The sequence below is a fragment of the Megalops cyprinoides genome, chromosome 12 (genome assembly GCF_013368585.1).
Source record: "Megalops cyprinoides isolate fMegCyp1 chromosome 12, fMegCyp1.pri, whole genome shotgun sequence".
NCBI classification, from domain to species: domain Eukaryota; kingdom Metazoa; phylum Chordata; class Actinopteri; order Elopiformes; family Megalopidae; genus Megalops; species Megalops cyprinoides.
In genome coordinates, this window is record NC_050594.1 from 31750389 (window position 1) to 31776699 (window position 26311).

At 44.3% G+C, this 26311-nt stretch overlaps 1 protein-coding gene across 1 annotated transcript in view; it reads left to right on the top strand.

Moving 5' to 3' along the window:
- Positions 1-25133, top strand: part of eml5 (EMAP like 5) — a 69330-nt gene extending 44197 nt beyond the window's left edge. Inside the window, exons 18-45 of the mRNA XM_036541822.1 lie at positions 901-1001; positions 1494-1687; positions 1999-2110; positions 2316-2443; positions 4227-4368; positions 5190-5342; positions 6158-6289; positions 6541-6629; positions 7010-7186; positions 7646-7847; positions 8127-8253; positions 8512-8526; positions 9309-9317; positions 11916-11994; positions 12504-12633; positions 13440-13538; positions 14079-14099; positions 14957-15130; positions 16243-16451; positions 17057-17214; positions 17647-17761; positions 18230-18418; positions 18726-18898; positions 20863-21025; positions 21322-21425; positions 21855-22008; positions 22717-22817; positions 23509-25133. Of these exons, the coding sequence (XP_036397715.1) occupies positions 901-1001; positions 1494-1687; positions 1999-2110; positions 2316-2443; positions 4227-4368; positions 5190-5342; positions 6158-6289; positions 6541-6629; positions 7010-7186; positions 7646-7847; positions 8127-8253; positions 8512-8526; positions 9309-9317; positions 11916-11994; positions 12504-12633; positions 13440-13538; positions 14079-14099; positions 14957-15130; positions 16243-16451; positions 17057-17214; positions 17647-17761; positions 18230-18418; positions 18726-18898; positions 20863-21025; positions 21322-21425; positions 21855-22008; positions 22717-22817; positions 23509-23545 (3487 nt within the window). The 3' untranslated portion in view covers positions 23546-25133. The remainder of the gene's footprint in view (positions 1-900; positions 1002-1493; positions 1688-1998; positions 2111-2315; positions 2444-4226; positions 4369-5189; positions 5343-6157; positions 6290-6540; positions 6630-7009; positions 7187-7645; positions 7848-8126; positions 8254-8511; positions 8527-9308; positions 9318-11915; positions 11995-12503; positions 12634-13439; positions 13539-14078; positions 14100-14956; positions 15131-16242; positions 16452-17056; positions 17215-17646; positions 17762-18229; positions 18419-18725; positions 18899-20862; positions 21026-21321; positions 21426-21854; positions 22009-22716; positions 22818-23508) is intronic.
- The last annotated feature ends 1178 nt before the right edge of the window (positions 25134-26311 follow it).

Here is a 26311-nt window from a genome sequence, read left to right on the forward strand (position 1 = left end):
CTGCATTGTGTTTGATGAAGATTTTTTGCGTGAATCATGTGGTAATACTGAACACAGAGCACATCCACACTCAACGTGATCATTTATGCATGAGGCCGAAAATTGAACCTGCTGCTCTGTCCCCGCTGTGATTGATCATCCGAGGAGGCGAAAAATCTCCTCGTTCACTCTCGAGCCATTCCTCTTCGAACGTCCTGCACTTAGCCTTGCCATAACAAAATTTTAAGGATTATCTCCGAGCCGCAGCAAGGAAGAAGTCTGATCATTACAAAGGGAGGCGGCTATTAAGCAGTCATTAAGCAGTGTGTCCCAGGTCGCTTAGCCGCAGAGTGTGCGTACACCAGGATGTGCTTCCTTTTAAACCCACGCTACTTTGGCTATCATGACACCGTGCCCTGTGTGACACTGTGCTCGCAGGCAGTACTGGGTGGCATGGTCAGGCAGTGCAGGGCGAACAGAGCTGATAGGGCCTGCCTTGCATAGCGCGGCCTGACTCTGTCACTTCGTCTCCAGCTGCAGCAAGCCTTAACATATCTCAATTTGGTAAATGGAGAGAGCAGAGTAGTGTATTTATGAGTAAATTACTTGGAATGATTTTCATGATCACAAGTCACACGGTTCCTCCTATTTATTATCTCCCAGGGAAGTGTAAACTTCCACACATACACATACATATTCTACCATCAGACATATCGTCTGTGCTGAGGTGAGGCGTTGCATCACACACCGAAGTAAGTCGACAATAACGGTTTGAAACAAAACTAATGAGACTGTAATTTCACACTGAGGCTGTTAGCACAGCAGTCACAAGGTGCCGGTTCTTAAACTGGAGATCACAGCAGATGTCTGTAGGTATCTAGATATCTGACACAGTGACATGTCATTGGTGTTCTCTTTCAGGGGAAGCAAGGATAAGATTTTCGTTGTCAAAATTAACCCTTACATGCCTGACAAGCTCATCACTGCCGGGGTGAAGCATATGAAGTTCTGGCACAAAGCAGGTAAGATCCAAGCCACATTTTTGCTTTTATTTATTTGTTGAAACCTTAAAGCATAACACAGGTTTTTGCATCGGTGGCACTGTGCTGTTTTAGTCCTGAAAGGAAACAACATATGCTACAAAGAAAAAGGGTTATGTTTCAGAGCTGTCCGGTTTGAAATTAATAATAGTCTCTGTAGTACAGTGCTTTTCCTGGAGGCATAATTCTGGTATGTTGTACTGGGTAAATTGCAGAGGGATGTGGAGATGTGTGTTGACAGATGAGGGGATGATGGGAGATTGTGGGAGCTGGCTAGGAGAAATGGGGATGTGTGTGGGAGGGGATCAGTTTGGCACAGTTTACAGCACCTTGTACTCCTAGGTGGTCTCCCATCCAAGCATTAACTAAGCCCAATTCGATTTAGCCTCAGTTAAGGTTGGAGGGGCTCAGGGTGATACAGGGAGCCATGCTATGTTTTGTGAGACGTTAGTTAAGAGACGCTGCCCTTCACAGGCGGAGGTCTGATTGGGCGGAAGGGGAACATGGGGAAGACAGAGACCATGATGTGTGCAGTGTATGGCTGGACAGAGGAGATGGTGTTCTCAGGGACCTGCACAGGTGACATCTGCATATGGAGGGACATGTTCCTCATGAAGACGGTGAAGGCCCACGACGGGCCCGTCTTCAGCATGCACGCCCTGGAGAAGGTAGGGGTGATGTTGGGGCATCCTTCCTCTCTGTCCTCCTGCTGGTTAGGGTTGATGAGTTCAGGCTAGACTGGTCCAAGCGCATTTATTGAATGCATACATTGTAATATTGATATTTTCTTGTTACGTCTAGATGACTTATTCTCAGGTTAGCGTTGGTTAGCAGGTTACTCTGCTGTGGGAACATTGCAGCATGAATCTCTATATTGAGACTTTTTTGGTTGATCTTGTTCATCAGAGCTAGGATGAATGCCAGACTGTGGTGAAATAAAATTTTCTTTCCTTGTTTGTACTCCTGGCACGTTCTCCAGGGTTTTGTAACAGGAGGCAAGGACGGCGTGGTCGCCCTGTGGGACGACACCTTCGAAAGGTGCCTGAAGACCTACGCTATCAAGCGGGCGGTGCTAGCTCCTGGCTCCAAAGGCAAAGCCTTTCATTTCTTTCCACTCCACTTGTGGGAGGGGGGTTAAATTAAATTGAATAGTTAATCAATAACTTTGAAAGCCAATTAACAGTTTAATGTGAGGGCACAAAAATGTTTGATATAATAGCTTTAGCTTTAATGAAAGTTGCTCCTATATTGAGCTTATAGCAAGGTCATTTACATGGCTTCTAATTGACTCTTTAGGCTTGCTGTTGGAGGATAACCCATCTATACGTGCCATATCTCTGGGTCATGGTCATATATTAGTGGGCACGAAGAATGGTGAAATCCTGGAAGTGGACAAAAGTGGCCCCATTACTCTCTTAGTCCAGGTAAGGAGTAAGATGGTATAGACCTATCCACTGTAACTGGGAGGACCTTGGCAGACAGTGATAAATGGGTATAACCCTGTGAAAAACACAACATTTATACTAGGTAGAGCACTTTGGCTAATTAATTTTGTAAACACAATGAATTACATTACGCAAAATGTTCAGATATGCAGTGTAGTACATATAGCAAAGTATGACACACACACCTTTACAATGGTTGCATGAGAATTTTATAAGTACAAATAAAAAAGTCATAATTCCTTATAAATTTCAGTAGATATAGTTTGAAAGTTGCACAGAAAATATATACAAATGCAGAAGAATGAATGAGGAACACAATCCCAGAAGCATAACTTTACTGTGTGTGTGCTATCTGTGAACCACAATAGTCCATCATAACATTTTTGCCTAGACTTGTCAAATAAATGTTTCCCATAGTGGTAAAGTTCAGGGAGATTTGCCAACGGTCTGCCCTTGCTGACAATGTCCAGTCTTACCTCAAAAAGTCCCGATTAGACTAAGTCCCAATGATACGGTGACAGCGATGTCAAATTTGTGACCAGTCTTATGCTGACACCATCTCTAAATTAACCAGCTACCTGGCAGGCTTCTCTACTTCTCTCCGAATACTACTAATATTTCCAATGTCAAACCACCATTGCATTAAAGGCTATAGGGAGGTTGCAAAGGTACAATTACATATGATCCTGACTGCTGGTGGTTTCTGCTGGTAACATATGGCCTCCCATCTAGAATCAGAATCTGATTGGGTGATTTCCCAGTTCCATGGTTGTTAATAGAGCATCAAGTCTCCCTCGCCTTGCAGTGGGGCCAAGCCGAGCTGGCTTCCTGTCTCGTGTCTCCACACTTGGACAACCAAAAAAAAATTATGGCAACCTTTTTTTAGCTTTGTTTGATATGTTCCATATTTGGATAGGAAAACCTTTATGCCACTTTAAAAGTAATGCTGTTGGAAAAACATCAGAGAGGCTTTGTTCTGAAACAATGTGTTTAATAAAGGGAAAGGAGGAGGAGAGGTGGGCATGCGGAGAATACTATGAGCAGCGTGGCAGTGGCGCCCCTGGCTTTTTCCAGAGTTCATAATGAACAGCGAACAGCAGCTGCTTTTAACTGAAGCAGACACTTATGAAGCGGCCCCGTTTGTGCCATTCATTATGCGGGAAGCAATGAGGCGTTCGCGAAAAGGGGTTCAGGCTGGGTCAAGCTAATTTGGGCACAAGGCGGGCAGATGCAGTGGTAGACCTGCGCTGGGCATCTCGGTCCTGCCCAGCTGACACACAGTGTCCTCTTACTGTTGCTGGGACGCCAGTAAGGCGTTAACGAGCGGACAAGAACACAAGCATCAGTGCTCCTGTTCAGCGACCCCCCCCCCCCCCCCCCGGCTGTGTTAGTGGGATCTGCTGCCCCTGGGGAGGGCGTCTCTCCCGGCACATGTCCCGGACGTTTCTCGTGTGGAAAGTGGAGCGCTCCTGCCGCTGTCCTTGGCCCGTGCAGAATCCCCTGCTAATGTAATTGACTGTCCCGCAGAGCGCTCTAAAGCGAACAGCCCGCTCGATTTGGGGCACTGCGGACGCCGGCGAGGAGGCTCCTTGAGGGTGGGGGGGTGGGGTGCTCTCACAGAGGCGTCATTAGCTTCGCTCCTTCCCACGATGCGCTCGAGAGCAGCAGGTACAGCGGGCCAGGCTGTGTGTGAATCGGGCAGGATGCAGACCGAAGCACATGCTTTAGCGCGGGGGGCTACCCCTCTGTCCTGTACCCGCAGGGCCACATGGAGGGTGAAGTGTGGGGCCTGGCCACCCACCCTCACCTGCCCCTCTGCGCCACCGTCAGTGATGACAAGACCCTGCGAATATGGGACCTCTCTCCCAGCCACTGCATGCTGGCCGTGCGCAAGCTCAAGAAAGGTAACACCCCACTATTACATTTTGCAATGTATAATTTCACTGTACACTGTTCTCCATCTTTATCCTTTCATTTTAACTTCATCCATTTCTGGCCTTTTTGACTGTGAATAAGCAACATGAGGAACTGTACAGTCCCTTTTTCCCTCTCAAGCTGATTGACTGACTGAGTGGCTCCCACAGAGTAACACCAGTACTTTTATTTGACCAGTAGGTAGTGAAAAAAACAACACAGAGCAAGAAGGTGGTCCACCGAAAGTTGTAGCCCCTTAACAATGTCTATCCTACATGCTGAGAGAGGAAGTGCTAGAATTGTCTTACCTACTCGTAGGGTAGAGCAAGTTATGGATTAGCAGGTGGGATATCTGCCAGTTAAAATCTGCAGTCTGTTAGAATGTAAATGTGTCCTCAGTTGCCCCTCCAGTGTTGCAATGATAATATAAGGGACTTCATTCAGAATGTGAGGGTTATATTTTCAACAGTTTTGTTAAGATTAATGCTTTCTCCTCAGCCAAATTCTTCCAAAAGTGTGATCTTGTTTGATCTTGTCTTGAGCAGGCCAGCACACACTTGACATGTTTAGATTAGTTCTGGCTCACTGGAAGCCCTGGCGTAGGCCGCTCCAGTGTTTTAAGTTCTTCAGTGATTCAGGTTTTTATTTGACCTCAGTCGCCCAACCTTAATTGAATGGGTATTTAATTAATTGGCCTGGGTAAAATAAGCAAATCGCTTGTGATCCTCTGTCTGGCCTGCGTGCTTCGCTCTGAGATACCTATAAAACTGTAACCATTCAAACCCTGTATGATGTGTTGCCCCATTCTCAGGGGGGCGCTGCTGCTGCTTCTCCCCGGACGGCAAGGCCCTGGCAGTGGGCCTGAACGACGGCAGCTTCCTCATCGTCAATGCTGACACCCTGGAGGACCTGGTCTCCTTCCACCACCGCAAGGACGTCATCTCCGAGATTCGCTTCTCGCCAGGTCAGCCTCCACCGCCGACAGTCCTCACCACAGGGGCTCACCAGGGGACAGCGGCTCTTTCAGTGTCGCAGGCTCCTTGCAGAACTTTTCTTTGTTAAAAGAAGGCGGTGAGCGGCATTCAGGTTCCCGCCTTGTGCCCCTGCTGCGGGGGAAAGTGCACTTAACTGCGAAGTGACCCACATTCTGCCAGTGTCTGTTAAAATAAGGCCAGAAAGCAGCGCTGTCCAGGATGTTTTAAAGAGAGTGAGGGGAGGAAATGAACGAGAGCCAAAAATAGCCCATCTTAAACCCTCGTCCTCTCGGGTAGTTAACCTTAATCCCCAACACAAAGGATCTAAGTATTAAAGCTGATACTAGACTCTAGTCATACATAAAGCAGCACTCTGCCAAGGGCATGGTAAATTTTCTCATTTCAATGGCAACAGTATTTTTATGTTTGGCATTTAGAGACAGTGAGCAGCAGGTTTGTACTGAGTAAATTCAAGATGAAACGGGGAAAGTATTTTCACAGTACATTACATTTGTCAAGAATATTTGGAGAGACACATGACCTAAGTATTTGAAATTGGTGGAACAGCTTAAAAAAGCAGCCTGCTGTTCTGCACAGTAAGTCCTGTAGACACAGTCCACAGCAGCGTTGATTATGCATTAAGCAAGACTGGAATACTAGCTCTTGCTCACATGAAGTTGCATCAGCCCCCTTCTTGTTCTTGATAGCACTGTGCCATTGTTCTCACACCACAGGTGCTGATATGTTTGCCTCAGTCTTGTCAAACAGAAACCCGTTTAAAGACTGTCTCCGCTGTGGCTCGTAGGTGCTGGGAAATACCTGGCGGTGGCTTCAGCAGACAGCTTCGTGGACATCTATAACGTGATGAGCAGCAAGAGGGTGGGGGTGTGCAAAGGCTCGCTCAGCTACATCACCCACCTGGACTGGGACAAGAGAGGTACATACCACAGCCTGAACACTGCAGTCCTATCATAGCACTGCCAAGTAAGACTCACATCTCATGCATTTCAAATGCTTGTAGAGCAGGGAGTAGTGGCACTGGCACTGGACTGCCTGCTTGTCTTTGAGTCTTGTCTGGTATGCCAGTTTAGCAGATTGATTCCGTGCAGTTGAATGTAATGTGTCTCATGGCTCATGCCCTGGAGTGTGGTCTCTGATCCCCTGTTTTCCGCCGATTCCTTTTAACAGGGAAGCTGCTGCAGGTCAACACAGGGGTGAAGGAGCAGTTATTTTTCGAAGCTCCCCGCGGCAAGCGGCAGACGATCCCGGCTGTGGAGGTAAGTGCAGGAAGCGGGAGGCGCTTTGAGAAGCGCCATGGCTACCGCTGCCCTACTTTTCCTCCCCGGGACCCGGGGACGGCTCTGGAGGAGCGCGCCAGCATTAACACGGCCCACTTTTCGAAACTTTCCATCATTCTAATTTTGGGACTCATGATGGGGTGGGGGGTTGTCTGGATAGGGGGGTGGAGCAGGGTGGTTCTACTAGAATTGGAGCAGATTTGGGCCCTCGGCGCAGCCTGTATTTCAGACACTGTGCGACACCCCAGCAAGGGGCAGCAGTTGGAAAATGGGGGGATGAGTTTAGAAAGATTGTTGTCTCGCTAAAGGCAGAGGACAGGAGACATCTCCCATCAGCCCTTTCTTCTGTCCTCTCCAAGGTGGAGAGGATTGACTGGAGCACCTGGACCTGTGTGCTGGGGACACACTGCGAGGGCATCTGGCCTGTGGTCAGCGAGGTCACAGAGGTCACCGCGGCCTGTCTGAGCAGCGACAGGAAGGTGCTGGCCACCGGGGACGACCTGGGATATGTGAAGCTCTTCAGGTATCCCGTCAAGGTAAGAGACGATTCCAGGGAAAAGGTAGGATAGGAGTTACATCTGGAACCACAGGAGAAAGGGGAGAATGGGGAGAAAGGTGACCAGGATACTGACTGTGAACCTTTACGTACTTCTGTGAAAGCATGTTGCTCTGAAAGCATACATAGGATACACACTTTCAAAAAATATTATCAGTAGTTCACAATACACCCTTTGAGAGCACTGTATATGTCCAACATCAAATGTAAATATTTTACCCAGGGAGAGGCTTTCATTGAATGTACAAAGTTTCCTACGCAGTTGCACAGAAGCTGCCTACTAATTTTTGGAATACTTATGGGTGTTTCCAGAGTTATTTATATTATAGTAACACCTTAACACATTGAAAATCATATGTTACACTACCATCCCTTCGCACTTTCCTAGCTGTTGCATAAGCTTCATGTCACTACAGGTTTGCCTTTGTTTCGACCCTAGGGCAAGTACGCGAAGTTCAAGCGGTACGTGGCTCACAGCACCCACGTGACCAACGTGCGGTGGACGCACGACGATGCCCTGCTGGTGACGGTGGGCGGGGCAGACACCTCCCTCATGATCTGGTCCCATGAGCCCGAGGGCCACCGAGAGGCCCGCCAGTGCGACAGCGAGGAGTCCGACATTGAGAGCGAGGATGACGGGGGTGAGCACTTGGGACACACAGGAGCACAGATGCTCAGGGTTCAGCGTTTCCCCAGCCATTTTACAGCAGCTAGTGCTGTCATTAAAGACCTCCCTGAAGAAGATAACATAATATTTTGAGTTTTTAACATAAATGAAATCCGAATTTGGAATAGTGTCAGTTTGTGGTGGAAACGCCATTATCTTTGCAGGGCCTCTGACAAGCTTTGTTGTCATGGCTGATGATCACCTTGCAAACCTCCACCAAAAACACCAAGCTCCTTCCCTGTTTCCTGTGTAGGGTATGACAGCGACGTGACCAGAGAGAATGAAATCAACTACACCATCAAAGCCTTATCCACCAACGTGCGCCCAATGTCAGGGATCAAGCCGCACCTGCAGCAGAAAGAGCCGTCCGTGGATGAGAGGTAGCGGGTTGACTTCCCGTTCAGTTACATGCTCACAGCACTGACCAATCAGACCTGCTGTAGTCCAGCGACGTGTTTGGGTTAGCTTCCACTGAGTAGGCATCAGCAAAAGCTTGAGTCAGTTACACTTCTTAAAACACATACACATGGAACTGTACTTTCGAAAAAATTTTCTCTCATTTTTTCTCTCCTCTGCTTTTCTTCAATGTTCTGTCCTCCTCCCTTTCGTCCTGACTTGTCCTTTGCTTCCACTTGAAGGCAGGGGGTGGTAAGGTAAGGTAACAAATGCAACACAAGAGTTAGTTAGGAGCACCCACTACTCTCCTTTGACAAGTAATCTGTAAAAAACCCTTACCAGGATTGCTTTTTGTAAGGGAAGAACTCGATCAGTTTATATCAAGGTTCTCTTCTGCTCTATGATTAACAAAAAAGTCATTGCCTTGAATGTGTTATTCAGCTTTAAGATCAAACAGCTTTGTGCTTTAATTAGCATAACGACATACCCATAATTAGACCTTGGTGCAGCAGCCCCTTTAAAATTGCAGAGCCCAAATAGCAAAGAAAATTGTTTTTGCCTTGAGAATGCGTGATGAAATAATTTCCAGTTCTGCATGCGATCAAAAATTTAAAGACGGTGTCTTGTTTTCTCAGCTAATAATTAGCCAGTGTCAGGCTCACCAGGGTTATCACAACTTTAGGCATCAGTCTTTTTTCTTTTCTTTTCTTTTACTGTCGGGGCATTGTCACACTGACTTTACCAAAACCTGATGGCAAAATATCCATGAAATTATGGGGCCTCACTCCTGTCACAATAGTAAATTAATATGGAGTTTCACAAGATTAATTATCAGAACATACAGGTCGTTTTGGGCAAGCAGTTACAGTAACTGTTGTGTGTTTAACAGACTTTGAACTTGCCCATTGAGAGCTGAATATGTGTGTATGTATTCTGTGTCCCCAGTGACGTGTGTTTTTGTGTGTGGAGGGCAGTGGTGTAAACAGAGTAGAGGCCCTGATCTAATGTTCCTCTCTCTCTGTTCCCTGCTGCCATGAAGAGGGTCCAGGTAAGCTCTGCCCTGATGTCCATCTCCATTCTGCACTGTAACTGTGTGAACTTGACGGTCGAGCTTAGCTGCACATGGGTTTGTGGTTTTTGAGAAAAGACTGCGGGTTGCATTCATAGATCGTCAATTCTAATGTCAACAACTCCTCTGGTTAAAAAAATGTTTTACAAAGAATAGTCTGATTACTTCTCCAGGAGGCTGAGTTATGAAGATAATTATTTTCTACTCAGTTGAGAGCTGACCCCATTTCTCATTTTTTAGAAAACAGGTGGCAAATGTAAAACAGTGTCAGCTTTTTTGTGAATGTGGCCCTGAATCAGCTTCTTAACTTTAAAACTGTACTCCTTGTAGATGCGTAAATTATCAGTGGTACAATGTATGGTTACTTTTGCTTTAATTGAGAGAAAACATACTGACAGTGACAGTTTTTACAGTGTCACACTCCTAATAACACCTCTATGATGCAAAAAGTATATGATATTAAACAGATGGGTGAGATTATAACATCACAATATCGTCTTATGATGTCACTGACAGAAAAAAATCAAACACTGCATTTTAACTTTGTGTATTCATACATTTAATAACACAATTAAAGAGAAAGAAATGAATTTGCATTTTATTTCGTTTTGTTGTCATACTATTAGTATTATTACTACCATTATGGTATTGCATGGCAGTTAACTGCTAAGGTCAAATTTTTCAGTAATCACACTGCATTCACAGTGTCACCATTGATCATTAATATACTTCATAGTATTTTAAGAGCATGTTAGCCCTTGCATAGTATGTCTCAGAATTAAGTTAACTTTACTTTACTTATTGATTATACAGAGGTAGCAAAGGAAAGACAGGCTTTCACCCATGAAAAGTATGAGGCACTATTTTGGCTGTGGTTTCTAATTAAGAGAGGTGACACTCTCTGAGCTGAATGTGAGCTACACCTGTTTTTATTGAGGTGATCACACTGTTCTGCTTCTAGTCTCTTGACCCCTCAACTTCTGAAATGTAGCTAGTGATGGAGCCAGAACCAGTAGCCTGCTAACAACTGCATATTGCTAGCTGATAGCTAATGCTACCTGGGGTGTCTTGGCTAAAAATAAAAAGTGAATGTTAGCTGATGTTTGACCTTATTTTGACTGCTTTGAGTAGGAAGGATGTATAGACATTTTCAGCACACTTCAAGCTTACTCACTAATCAGTATTTTTGATTGGCTGTTCACAATATTTCTGTAGCTAAGGATAGTAATACGTGTTCACTCGGTCATTTTAAAATTGTATACAAAAAAGGGGCAAAAACTATAATTGGCTACACTAAAGGTTTAAATGAATAAATAGATTACCTGGAGATGGTAAAAGAGTCCATTTTAGACCTGTGGTGAAGGTAAAAGGCTTTGAAAAAATACATGTCATTAAAAGGGTTTATATGTCAAGCAAAGTGATATTAATTGGGTTTATCTGTAGTTCTTTGCTCTGTCTCTGTCCCCCTCTCATGTCTGGAGACATGATATCTGTCACGTAGGAGGTTTTATTGACTTCATTACCAGACTCAGTACGTGCGCTTCCACAGACACATTCACTCTGTTGCTAGTTTTGTGATTAAGGGACCACACGGGAGGTTTTTGAACTATCAGTGCCAGTCTTTCTTATTTTTGATCTCAAATGAGGTCCTGAGGCCACAGTATCACCTAAGATAACATGGACTTTATGTCTCACAACCATGTGCACAACAGCTGTGGAACTTTAATGTGGAATTTTTACAGTGAGCACATAATCAGTGTGGTCAGATCATAACACTGGGATTATTGGACCTCAGTTCCTCTGAGAACACAGACCCCTACGTGAGATACATCACCAACACGACACTCTCTCACGCAGTTCCCAAATGCAATAGAGTTAATGATGACATGTTTACTTGTTTATTTTCTCACTGCAGTTGCTTGTTATGGAAAATTAGTCCGGGAGTCAATCTCACTGAACGTAAACTCCTTCTGTAATGGAAAGAGCTGTACAATGCCATGCAGTGGAGTTGTATGAGCCATGGGGGAACGCTGTAGTCTGACTGCCGCTGTGATCTATGGTGTGCTCTGCCCTTGGAGGACTGGGATCCACACTGTTCAGTGTGGCTGGTTACTGAGAGCTGTGTAGGCGAGAGGGGCGACAGAGCTATAATGTGCTATATGCAATGCATAGGCCAGGAGGATAGGAGGGGACCAAATCCAAATGGAGGAGAGACAAAAAGCAATTTGGCCTGGTGGTTCTACAGACAGTGAGAGAGAGACAGGGAGAGTAAATAGCAGGGAGAGGGAGGCTCATTTTTCATTGTTGCGAATTATTAGAATCAGATATTACTGCATTTCTGTGTTGTGTATTATATTATTGTGTATGTGCACTGGTAACACAAATGTATGTTTGTCCTGCAAATAAAGCAAGATGAATTGAATGGGAATGAAGAGAGAGAGGGGCTTTCAGAGGGAGGGAGGGGGAAAGACAGAGAGACAGAGAGACAGAGAGAGAGAGAGAGAGATAGAGAGAGAGAGAGGGAGGGTCTCACAGTTATGGGTGGGTGACAGCAGACTAGCTTATTGTCTGTTGCAGACCTCCCGTGAGCAGGGCCCTGCCACAGCCAGAGAAGCTGCAGACCAACAATGTGGGCAAGAAGAAGAGGCCGATTGAGGTGAGGGGCCTGTATCTCTACCCTCTCTCCCCTTCTTCACTGCAGGTAATCTGTGGAGAGTGTAATCTGCTTTATCAAATTAGCACTCGGTATATAAGGAATATACCTGTCGAAGTGAAATGTTTCATGAAATCAGTATTAAACATTTTCAATGCACGTGTTTCAACTGTCTTATGTCTTAATTGAGAGTTCAAATACACTGGACAAAAGCTGGCATTTTGGCCTTTCTCAAGACATACAGACAATTGTCTGAGCGTTCAGACCGAATGTAACTAATCTATTCTCAGCCGCCTGATTGACGTCATAGTTTGGGCGAGCAGACAGGCCGCCGGTGTCCTGCAGACAGCGCGCTCGTGCCGTCTGTCCCACAGCCTCTCCGTGGCGCGGGTCTCGGGTTCACCAGCCTCAGATGGAGTCATGATGTGCTCCCTCACGCTGACAGCCGCAACGTGCATCCCACATCGCCTCAGTGATTACATTTGACACCGCGCCGTCTCTCTCTCCCACAGGACCTGGTGCTAGAGCTGGTGTTTGGTTACCGTGGCAATGACTGCCGCAACAATGTCCACTACCTTAACGAGGGGGCTGACATCATCTACCACACAGCCTCGGTCGGTGTGGTCCTCAACCTGACAACAGGTGAGCAGGGGAGAGCCCTCAGTGCCCTGGGGTCATTTTTGGAAGAGATTAAGTTTCCTTGAGCAGCGTCTAGATCCATTCCTGAAATGACGTGATGAATTTTCAACATTTGAGCATAGTATGAAAATATTTATGCAGTGCGGATTGGAGCAAGCTGAGATCTGCACTGGAAATGGATTGCAAGAAATGAAAAGAGGAAATAAAACAGTAAGCAGAGAGTGTTTCATATGTTACTTGAAACAGTTACTGCAAAGCACTGGCAAACATAGCTCCCATGGGTGCTAGTAAATATTCATTACCGGTAAGGTCATGACTAAAGGTCTGGTCCTGATTCTAATGACCCATCAGCATGTGCTGGATCATTCCAACTGACAGACATTCGGAGTGGAATTGGGTTGTAGGCCGACATATACAGCGTTATCCTCACTGGAGGTCTTGAGTAGAGGCAGGATGGAGGGGAGAGTGCTGGAGAGTCTTGTTGAGGAAAATCAGTTGTCTCTGCTGGTAGAGCCTGTCTTGTACCTGCCCTGTATTCTGTTTATATCCTGAGACTGACCTGCCACATCGTATTACTGTACTTCCTTTTAAAGTGTTTATGTTTTGTGTGTGTGTGTGTGTGTGTGTGTGTGTGTGTGTGTGTGTGTGTGTGTGTGTGTGTGTGCACGCACACATTTGGGTGCAAATGCATGCGTATGCACGTGTGTGCGCACTCTTGTTTTTGTGCATGTGCATACATGCATGTAAATGCGCATGCATACATGTATGTGTGTGTGTGTGTGTGCGGGTGTGTGTCTGCGTCCTCTCAGCCTGCCAGAGCTTCTATGCAGAGCACAGTGACGACATCCTCTGCCTGACCATCAACCAGCACCCCAAGTTCCCCAATGTGGTGGCAACTGGCCAAGTAGGTATGTTTCTGAGAAGTTTCCCATACCTGACACTGACCTGCCCTTACACTGGCCCTGCCCCCACCCCCACCCCCACCCCCCCCCACTCTGAGTGTGCTGAGGCGGCAAACCTGCATCATCACAATGTCCCCACGGTTGAACACCAGCGCATTCCAGCACACATGCCTCAGTGCCCACCTCTCACGAGCGCAGGGGCGCAGGCCCGAGCACGCTCACCACTTGCTATTTAACTTTGGCAGCTCGCATCGATTCGGAGAACAACTTGCACCACATGCATCACTTGGTTTTACAAGGCATGTGAAAAGTAATGCTGGGACCAGCTAATTGAAGTACGTCCAGAGCAATCAGACTTTTATTTAGCCCAGCACCTCAGACGGAATAAACACCACAGACCACAATTAATTCTCAAAAAAATACATACACATTCTCACTGTCATGCTATTGCCTTAATGAAAAATCAGATTTCTTGTTGTCCTTTGAATATACTGCACGATTGAAAGCTAGCTGTGATCAGCTCAACTGTGCTTTTCTTGGTTGCAGGTGATTCTGGTGACATGTCAGGTAAGGACTCCCTGAATATTCATCCTTCATATTCACAAGTCATGATACAGCACACATACAGTAGCACCGTCTCCTGTGTCGTGAGGTGATCTAGCACTCTGTGGCTGTGTTATTTCTTGCAAAAAGCGCTCCCAGATGCAGCGCTCTGCATGAATTTTGCATGTCAGCGCTGAGCGCTGTGAGTTTCCAGTTCAAGGTATGTCTGTTGTAATTGGAGCTTAGACAGAAAGGGGTGTCCAGCTCTTGACATTCCTTGAATGCCCAGGTGATGAGAGTATAGTTGGCTAGTTGGCTTCCTCTCCTGGATCTATTGGATGCTCTGCATGGGTCAGGGTTATTTGCTGTGATTGGCAACAATCCTGGGATGGCTTGCGGCAACGTACCATCATCAGAACATCCCTCTTTTTTAATTCAGTTCACTTTGTTTCAAACCACTGCCATCTAGTGGAGGAGAGGCTTTGTGCAGTAATGTGTGTCATACTAGCTTGCTGTGAAATGCCACTGTAACACCAGTAAACCCACAAAATATGTCTTGTAAGTGTACTTCACGCAAAATAATGATTTTCAACTGTGATACAGTGAAGGGCAATCTCATGTAATTACCTAACCTCCTGAAAAAAGTAATACAAAGCTTTGGATTTGCTCCCACTGTTTGAAAGATCCAAGTTCATAGGAAATGTACATATTAAAATACAAGCAAGAAGAATTTTGAGGGCTCTGCCCCATACTTAAATCACATGACACCACTTTTATTCTATGTCCTACACTCTTAGGAATGTCACACGCTCTAGGGAGATCACTGATCACTCGCTGACTATCACTGACCAATCAAATGACTGGTTTGTTGCTTCCTCTAGCTACATCTCCCTCCATCCACGTGTGGGATGCTATGAACAAACAGACCCTGTCCGTCCTTCGCTGCTTCCACTCGAAGGGCGTCTGCTCCGTCAGCTTCAGTGCCACCGGGAAGCTCCTCCTCTCTGTGGGGCTGGACCTCGAACACACCATCACCATCTGGAAGTGGCAGGAAGGTATTTGCCTATCCACCCCCCACCGTCTGAACCGTGCCCATAAGTAGCTTCTGACACCACCCTGATGAGGAGGCCTTGCAAACGCAAGAAAAGCCCATCGATAAATATAAACGATAAATAAACAATAAATAAATGATGAATGGTAAATGATAAAATGATAAAAGGCTCTCTGAAAACCTTATGTATTTTTTCCATACAGTTCAACAGAATCTATGATAACCATCACTGTGTCTTCAGCAATAAACTTCTTGCACATTATTTCACGACACTAATTATCCATAACCGATGCACATGCGAGAACATGCATCAAAAACAGAATTATGAAAATGAAAATGTTCATATTATGTAATCTAATATAATCTCCTTTATATACAGAATCAGAACCAGGATGCAGAAATCAAATTTAATGTATTTATTTTATGCCTCCATATATTTTATCATTTATTAATCTATTTAATTTTCTCCATGCTCCATGCTTTTAATTCATTCTGACAGACATGTTTTATACGTATGGTTTTTTGGGATGCAATCTACCCTTCTTTTATGTGTCAGTTAAGATTAGTCGTGCACTTTCTGTTCTTCTGTCACCATAGTTCATGCCTCTCTTTTCTAAGCTCTTCTGAGGATTGGTACATTTCAAATATAAACTGGAAAACCATTACTTGGAGTATGTATTTTAATGTTTTTAATAAGGACAACTGTGAAACTATGCAACATTCTACATTTTACAAATTTGACAAATGAATATGTATCTTTTTCTCTCTTTCAGTTAGTAATTAGTACATTTCTATTGGAATCCAGTGGGTTAAACATTCAGAATAATTTTACTTTAACAAATCCACTCTTAAATTATCAGCAATACTGACAACTCTGACAGACATTACTTACAAAACATACAATCAATGTGATTGGCATGTAACTGACAGGACTGTAAACTGTAGAGGTGTTATGAATTGTAGTTGAAGCTGTAGTTTTAGCCATTGATCCACCTTAGGCAGTGTATGTGGAAGTTGCACCCCCTGAGACGAGGAGAGCATTAGACGAATGAATGTGAGAAACGCTAATCGCTGTCAAAATCGGCGCCGCAATTGTCCCTGGTTCCTCTCTCCAAGGCGCCAAAATCGCCAGCCGAGCGGGGCACACGCAGCGCATCTTCGTGGCAGAGTTCCGGCCGGACTCGGACACCCAGTTTGTGTCGGTGGGGATCAAGCACGTGCGGTTCTGGACGCTGGCGGGCCGGGCCCTGCTCTGCAAGAAGGGCGTTCTCAGCTCCATAGAGGAGGCCCGCATGCAGACCATGCTCTCCGTGGCGTTCGGAGCTGTAAGTTCAACATGACCTTTCTTAAACCCTCAAAATTATGACACAAGTTCATCAGTGCAGCCTGAACTCACAGCCCTCTGGTCAGTTATGGAGAATCCCCTCTGGGAATCCATTTTGAGCATTCATCTGTTGTAAGTAGCGAATCATGCTTGTGCACCAGATTCGGAAAATCTGAAATGAAACATTACCTCGCGTGTATTTGGGAATTTGTTAAGAAAGCCCGAGGCGAGATTCTGGGCGAATCCAGATTCTTCTTTCGAACTGTGTCTAAATGCATTTCAGCTGAACTGACATTCACGCTGATTTAGTGCATATTCATAACCCGCAGATAATGATTTGTTTCAATCAGATAAAGTCATAACCAATTAGCATAAATGTCTCATCTCTGCAGCCGTGGAAGGAGCGCTTAATTTGACAATCTAATCAGGCCTTGGAGCAAACAAAGAGGCCTTTTGAATATTCATGATGTGACTTTGGCTCCTCCAGATGACATAACATGCTAATCAGTCGGTCCTTCTGTCAGGCTTCTGTGAACTGTTTGTCTTGCAATGCTTTTCTGCTGTCTCTTAGGTCACTAGATTAGTGCAGGTTTGTTTTCTTTTCAGAATAACTTGACATTTACAGGTACCATAAGTGGGGATGTGTGTGTGTGGAAGGAACACATTCTAGTGCGAATCGTGGCCAAGGCCCACACAGGCCCGGTTTTTACCATGTACACCACACTAAGAGACGGGCTCATTGTGACCGGTGGCAAGGAACGGCCGTGAGTACTGCTCTTTCTCCCTCTCTCTCTTGCTCTCTCTCTTCCTCTCTCTCTCTCTATCTGTCTTTCTCTCTCTGTTCTTTCATACAGGCCCTAATACTTAACCTTCATACTTAATACTTAACCTGATAATACTTCCAGATAATATTGAGTAGCCACAGGAAAAGACCCCAAGGACACATATAGGCAGAGAGTGGTGGCATATAACTGGCATATGCTCCATTAAGACCAACCACAAACGTTTTTCTAAGATCATGGCTGAAAGTGTAAAATTATGGTTTTAAAAGTATAAAATGCTGTGTCAAAATATGAAAATTACAGAAAAAGATGTACTGTATAATCCACTGTGTGTTCATTAAAGATTGTGTGTCAGGGGCACAGGATGGATGAGATGGGAGGGATGCCAGGATGTGAGTGCACTGCTCTCCACAGGTCAAAGGAGGGAGGGGCCCTCAAGCTGTGGGACCAGGAGCTGAAGCGCTGCCGGGCTTTCCGCCTGGAGACTGGCCAGATCATCGACTGCGTGCGCTCCGTGTGCAGGGGGAAGGTGAGAGAGGGGTATGGGCACACCAGGGGCGTGGCGGCTGCCTCACGACGGCACAGTCATTGGACAAAGCTGCTTGTTTGTTTTTGTGAATGACTCAGCATGTCATCTTGCATATTGGTCAAACTGCATGCTGAGTTACCCTGCAAAGGACTGGTCTCCTTCTGGCAGACAAAGCACTTGGCTACTCTGCAGAGTACTCAGAGAATTTGGTACAGAACCAGCCGAACAAGATCTGTGGCTTGAATGTGTGGAGAATGAAAGAAGCAATGAATGGATGAATGTATGGATGAATGATGTGTGTACCTGTGCTGTAATGTATTTGATTAGCAGTCATGTTTCCAGGCATGTATGTTATAGAAAAGCAAACAGTCTGGGTTGTAGAAATGTGAATGCTCAGGGATGTTAAAAGTACTCAGTCATGCCACATGTGTACCCTGGCTCCTCACGCGGCCCTTGCCGCCACCGCAGGGTAAAATCCTGGTGGGGACGCGCAACGCGGAGATCATCGAGGTCGGGGAGAAGAACGCCGCCTGCAACATCCTGGTGAACGGCCACATGGACGGACCCATCTGGGGCTTGGGTACCCACCCCACCCGGGACGTCTTCCTGTCTGCTGCCGAGGATGGCACCGTGCGCCTCTGGGACATCCCCGAGAAGGTGAGTGCCCCTACCCCACCCCCTGCAGGCCGGTGATGGAATAACAGGCAGGGTCCCACAATATAATCGAACTAGACGCTCTTTGATACATCGGACAATAAGACTAAATTCATGCACTAAAATGTTTTTACAGATTTTGCAATAATTTATCTTGTCTGTTTTGCACTGCGCTCGTATAATTCCACTTGTGTGTTTATTTAAAATGTCACACCTTCCCTGGAGATAAACTCTCAATCAGACCAGCTGCTGTGTATAAGGAACAAAACTCAGCTCATTCATTTGTGATGTGGGGCTTTTGGGGAAACAGAAGATGCTGAACAAGGTCAACCTGGGGCACCCAGCGCGCACCGTCACCTATAGCCCCGAGGGGGACATGGTGGCCATCGGCATGAAGAACGGGGAGTTCATCATCCTGCTGGTCACCTCACTCAAGATCTGGGGCAAGAAGAGGGACCGCCGGTCCGCAATCCAGGACATCAGGTCAGAGCAACGGCAGGAAGCAGTACTGAGTCTTACTGAAGCACTTACTCTGTAAGACGCACTCTGGAAACAGTAGACTGAATACTCAGTGCTAAATAGTCAGTACTTTTCAGTAAACTAAATACTCAGGACTAAATAGTCAATACTTCTCAGTAGACTATATATGCTGGTGGTCAACGATAAATACTGATCTGTGTGGCTAATTGAAGCCTTTCCTGAGGTTTGTGTGGGCAGAATGGTTTAGAGAGACAGGATAGCTGGAAAGTGCAGCTTGTGCTTCCTGTGCCTGTGGAGGGGACTTTTTAGGATGAGAAAATTCAGGTTAAGAGCTGACTGTCACAGTCACCTGACTTAAATCCTGGGGAAACTCTAAGAACTCTGTGTCAGGGCACAGGCATGGACTCAAACGCAGACCAGGCATACTCAGGTTCCAAGTGGTTTTATTAGAATAGGAAATCGCAGGGCAAGTTCGTGGTGGCAGAACAGGCAGGGTCAAAAACCAGGAAGGCAGTCCGAGGCAGAACAAACAAGGAGCAGGGAATAAAAACAGGAACAAACTGGGTCAAACCGGGCAGGCAGGCAGAACAGGCAACCAAGGCAGGACGGCAGGCAGGGACGAGGTAGGAAGTCAGGCAGGAGTCAGCACGGGATCAACAACACAAGTAATCAGGTGGGTACGCAACGGAGAAAACACTGAGACGAACTGGCGACAAGACAGAGACAAGCAGGGAATATAAAGGGCTGGGCTGACAAGGAGATGGGATGCAGGTGGGCAGGCAGGCAGAGGCGATCAGGAAATCAGGTGGGCGGGGAGAGGGCTGGAACACATGGGAACTGTAAACAAAAGCACATGGACGTCACTGACAGACAGGGAGAAACACAAAAACAACGGCTAGGTGGCCGAAGTACTGACACTCTGGGCTTCTGTGTTTTGCTGATGTAGCATTGTTGCAATGTGGTCCCAAAGACTGTCAGAGGAATTTCAAACCACGTGACATACGCACATGCACTAATCCAGACATTCGTCAGGAGTATGCTAAGAATATGTCATCATGCTAAAGGGCATCCACAGTTGATTGTTTACTGTATGTGACATATCACTATCTTTTCCCTGGTAGAGCAATTATATCTCAAGCAAGTAATGTTTTTACTGCATAGTTGGTTGCACACGTACTCAGATCCTCACTCAGAACCAGATCTTATGACTTTAACTGTTTCTGTGCCGTTGTATATTGATATCAAATTTGATGAACTGAAATATTCACCAGCAGTGCGACATTGAACAAGGAACTTTACTTGTAACCAGAATATTACAGAGTTGAATCCCAGTCATACCAAACTTGAATTGCTAATTCAGAGAATATCCAGCTGCATAAATGGATGAAACATGAGCTAGGCAAGCTGTGCTGGGTGAACATATCTGCTAAGCAAACACATAACCGTTTCATGTAAGGGTCTATTCATACTGTTAGAAAACAGTTAATGAATAAATTGTTACTTATTATTTGTGACTTATTTTGTAGTTCATAAACAGATAGTCAGCAAGCACAAAATGGTTGAGACTCCTTATTTAAAATGTTAAGTTATTTAGAAATCTCTGTTTGTAAAAATAACTTCATGTCTGACTCAAACAGTAACATTTTAATGTAGTTTACTCACATCCTGATAAGAGTAGTGTACCAACAATCAAAGTGACTATTATCACACCCTTACTACCTGCTTGCTATCTGTTATATACTAACATACTTACTTCTAAAATGTCTTAGCTATTACATGTTTTTTAGTGATAAGTCATTTTTAGTGAATAGTAACATAGTTCTTTGTAACAGTATAAACATGTCAAATGTGACCAAATGTGTAAAATAATAATAATACATATACATATACACATACACATACACATACATATGTATATACATATAGTAGTTATGATTCTTCCAATTTATACCCCCTTCCATCTCCAGGTTCAGTCCGGACTCCCGGTACCTGGCGGTGGGCTCCAGTGAGAATGCGGTGGACTTTTATGACCTGACGCTGGGGCCGGCACTGAACCGCATCAACTGCTGCAGAGACATCCCCAGCTTCGTCATGCAGATGGACTTCTCCGCAGACAGCAGCTTTGTTCAGGTCTGTGTCTGCTTCACGCCAAGGACACACGCATAAAACATCATTAAATTTAATGGGTAAATCAACCCACAGTTAGCAGTCAGACTGCCTGCAGCAGTTTGCAGAAAAAGCTGAACAATACAGGTGGCTCTGTTGAATTTGCCTCTATTCACAGGTGTTGTGTTGTGTGTCACTATAGACTCTGAATCAGTACTAGAATGGCGTGGTCATATGATGCCCTTAGTGCAGGAAATGAAACATTAGATGCATAGCTTTGCATGAAGCATGTGGTTTATAAATTGCTTTGCTTCACACAGTTGTCCACTGGTGCTTACAAGCGGCTGGTATATGAGGTGCCTTCAGGAAAGCAGGTCACTGAGCAGGCAGTCATTGATCGGATCACCTGGGCCACATGGACTAGGTAAGTGAAATGCATGTTCACCCACACCATGCTAATCAACTGTATGTGATCTCTTATTACAGCGAACAGCTGTGTATTAATTAAACATATGTGGTTATAATAGCACCTAGATACAATAGACTGTACTCCATTCAAAATAAAAAGTGGAAACAAATATGCATTTTAAAATAACAGTTTTTGGTTATTGTTGCTATTTTTGTTGCTGATGTACCAGCCATTTTCAAACCCTGGTTTACTTTTCATATACTCAGTGACTCAAGGTCACAACTAACAAATAACAAAAAACTCATGGTTAACTTTGGTAACACATGGTATTGTTGTTCAACACAAACTAAGACTAATACCCTCAATGACTGTGTTATGACATCACGTCGTAGGTGTGACCTAACCAGAGTGGGTGTGGCTGCTGTGCTCTCACTGTATGTCCAGTGTCCTAGGTGACGAGGTGGTGGGGATCTGGTCCCGCAACACTGACAAAGCCGATGTAACCTGTGCCTGTGTGTCCCACTCTGGCCTCAACATCGTCACAGGCGATGACTTTGGAATGGTAAAGCTGTTTGACTTTCCATGTCCAGAAAAGTTTGTAAGTATAATCTGTGTTTATGATACGGTTGTGTTTCTGTGTGAATCGTGCAGATTATTGTCCTGCAGTAGATGTGTCCCAAGATAAACCAATAAGAATGTAAATATCAGAATGTAATGACCATGAAAAGTATAAGCTTTTTTTGATTTGTTGTTACTTTCTGATGGATGACTCATTGCTTTAAGTAAATCATCCAAGGTTACATGTGGGTCTGTTAAGAGTCAAAATCTGTTAAATCTGTTAAGTGGAATTATATAAACATATGACAACTTGAACATAGCCCTTTGCTTTTTTATCCATTATAGTTTCTGCTACCATTCCTGACAGACAGATTGTGCCATTGTAGTTCATATTTTGTTTAGTTCATTTTTTTTCTTCAGTAAAATAGTCACAGTAATAGTTACTCTCAGTACAAATTGGCATCATTAAGATATTTCTTTCATATATGGAATATAAGAATGTTAGTTTAACCTGTTGAGTTCTATTGAAGCCATGTTTGCATTCTCTCCATCACCATATGTGTCCCTGTATTGTGAGTGATAGTAACATCTCCCATCCACACACAGTGATATCAGAGTGCCCATCCCTCCTCCTCTGTAAAAAAGCCATACCTTCCACTCCTCTCCATCCCTACCAATCTCACCGGGTACAGTGTTCTGCAAGGTCACTGGGGCAATCAATTGCAAATGGGCTCTCGTGTTTCCACAGGCTAAACATAAGCGCTTTCTGGGTCACTCCGCCCACTTGACAAATATTCGCTTTACAAGTGGGGACCGTTATGTGATCAGTGCTGGCGGCGACGACCGAAGGTGAGGTGCTCATCTCTATTATATCTCTTGTGTAACTGGAAACCAGAGGGTTTATTAACTCTGTGTTCTACCTGCAAATTCGGGGCTTTTACAAGTAATCCTTTCTTACTTTCTGAGAACCAGGTATGAGTCAGGCCTGATGTCACATATGCTGATAACTGTAGCTTGCTTGTCTTACCAAAAGCATCCCACTAAAGCTTAAACATGCTACAAGCAATGAGATCACATCTTGGTTAGCTTAGTTAGTTAAATAAGGGATAAGCAGGTATACGAGACAGGTCTTACTCAGCAGGTACATGAGACTAGAACCCCAGCCAAAAAGGGCAAGAGCATAGTTACTGTATTACACTAATGAACTGTAAACAATGATACATGTACGTAGTGCCAACACTAAGTGGGCAGCAGTGTGGTATAATGGTAAGGAGCAGGGCTTGTAACCAAAAGGTTGCTGGTTTAGTTCCCTGCTGGGGCACTGCAGTTACGCACTTGATCAGTGTACTTAACCCACAATTGCCTCAGTACATATCCAGATGTATAAGGGGATAAAATTGCTGCTCTGGATAAGAGTGTCTGCTAAATGACAATAATGTAACGTTATGTGAGTGATACAAATTTAGACAAGAGATACCTGCTCAGAGGTTGGCAATTCCGGGTTATTTCACGAAGCCATCTTCTCTTGCCTCTCCCACAGCCTGTTTGTGTGGAGATGTGTCCACGCCCCTCACTGACGGACACACTGACAATCACCACAAACTCTCAAGGGGCTGCATGGGCTATCCCAGCATGGCTGAAGAGAGGGGGACCCACAGTCAGACAACTGCATGCTAAACGGACGTCAAACCTGGCAGCTAGCGTACAAAACAAGGTGACTTACTGCACTGCTCGAGACTGGCCGCGCACACTCCGGCGTCACTTCCCGCTACTGTACCACCTCCGAATGTACTGTCTACCACAAAGTCATTTTTGGGGCAATCGGCACCGAAGTCTCCTTCAGCGGTTTGCTTTGCAAAAAGTCTTCGAAAGTAATAACCTTTGAAAATGTGGTGCCACCACCCGGCTCCACCCCTTCAGAACATCAACCCTTCGCTCATTTTTATTCTGATATCCAGTTTAATTTTCATGGTTTACTTTGTATTTGGAGTGTTTTTTCCCCACAACATCACAGCGGCACAGCAGTCATAATGGACATGCCATTTTCAAAAAATAACGTAGCAGACATGATTAGCCTTAAACTTTACCTTTTATGTGTGAAACGGAGGCTTGTATGACATTTTGGTTTGATGTTTTTATAAAAATCACTTGATGATTTTTCTTAAGGAGCGTTTGGATGAGAGCATTTTTTTTTATTCAACTCCTGTGGCCTTCTTCCTGAATGTACCATCCGAGTTCTATTTTGGATGTCAGCATGCCAAAGCGTACTATGCACTGTATACCTGACCCAGTCACTGTGGTAACCCCAATGGTTTGTTCATGTAACTGTGCTATTTACCAGTTGAACCCAAAACCCCTCTTGATGTATCTGAACGTAAAAAGTATATGATCCTATAAACTGAAATGTAGCATTTTTGGCTTGTGCAGTAACCCTCCATTGCGTATGTATGCAAGTATGTATGCGAGTGTGTTTCGAGTTCATGTGCATGGCTTACCGAAAGACAATCCCTTTCCAACCAAAATCCTCAAAAAATTAAAAAAAAATCTAAAAAGTTTTTTTAATACTCTGTTGAATTTTCCTTAGAAAAATACTTTGTGTGCTGCTAAAACATTTTTCTTAAAACTGAAGTTCACCATTTTTAAACCAGTTCTGAAATGATAGACTGTAAAAAGCCATTGATATTAATGTCATATGTAGGCACCTAAAATGAGCTGTCTGCCTCAAAGTATCCTAATATCCACGCACTGGGCTACCTTTGTTGATCAGAGAAGTATAGCATATGCCAGGTCTTTGGATCTAGTAGCTAGCAAGTAAGCTAAATCAGTAGACAAAACATTGCAGAAATACCCACTGTTGCCTTTTTCTCATGCTTGTTGCAAGTACAACTTCAATATTAATTACTATTAAAATGAAATCATTGATTCAGCCCATTATCTAATGCTGCCCAATTATTATCAACTAAACACAGCACAGGATTCATTACTAAAACTGGGAAATGTTATATTCAGTTGCTAAAAAAATATCAAGTACTTCTAATTAGCGAACCAACATGGCCATTCCTTTAGAATCCAGTTGATTCAACACACGAGACACACTTAAAAATTTCTACTTTGAGATGACATCACAAAAATATCAACGGCATTTGTAAAGCATTTCATTTCAATCGGAGCTTAAAAAGGGTTAACTCCTGCTTTAAGTAATATCCACTTGTTAATGTGAAATACAAGTATTGTACTGTAGCTATTTTTTACGCAAGTTACTTTTTTCATGAACAGATCCAATGTTGCTCAACAGGAATGTTTTATTGAGGAACAGTAAAAATTAACTTGAAAAAAGTCTGATGTTTTTTTTTTGTTATTTTACAATTTTGTATATAAGTTTAAATGTGTTTATTGCATATTTTAATTTTCCTGAGATCAATGTAAATATCATTTGTAAAGACATTCTTTTGTATATTTTTGTGAAATGTTTCCTAAATCAAACTTTAATAAAAAAAAAAGAAAACAAGTGTTACATTTTATTTTTGATGGGGTGCTGCTGAAATTGATACCATCACATGACATTGTGCTGGGTGTGGTTTGATATGACTGGTGTGCATGTGGTATGCACACAGCATGGTTCTAGGTGCACACCAACCCATTTGGACTGTGCATTCGGGTGGTGGGATATGTGCTCAGTCCCTTTCTTACACACAGACTAGAACCTAAAGCACTTCCAGAACCTTCTGATGTTTCACTGGCAGTAATTCTTCCTCCTCCATAGAGAGGAGGCACAGTGGTTACAAACAGAGAAAACTATTCCATTTTTCCTTAGGCTTCAAACCCAACAAAATGATCTATAATGGCAAAAGCAAGCTGTTTTGACTTCAGATCACAGTAACTTCTCACCCCCCCCCCCCCCCCCCCCCCCGAGGGCCCATGTTACAAATAAGCAACACTGGTATGCATGTTACAAAATTGGGGATTTATGAACCATACAGATATATTAGTGGTCTAAATTTACCCAAACTAAAAATAAGACATGCATTTAGCAGGATACACTGAATAGAAATCAGATTGAAAACTGACATTCCAGGGAGTAACCCACCCACTTATATATCTGAGTGGGAGAATGTCATGCACTGATGAATGTCAAAATATCCATTTACTTCCACTGTGAAACCAGCTGCTTATTTTTCATGTACACATACATTTTAAAGTGAGGGACAATGAATTTTAAGAAATGTTCCTGCCAGCTACAGGACTGAGATCAGTGGCATCACCGTATAGCATGGAAGAAGAAATGGGAAGTGTGCCACCTCCTGGAAGGGAGATGATGCTTTTGGGCAGAGCTGGTAGAGACA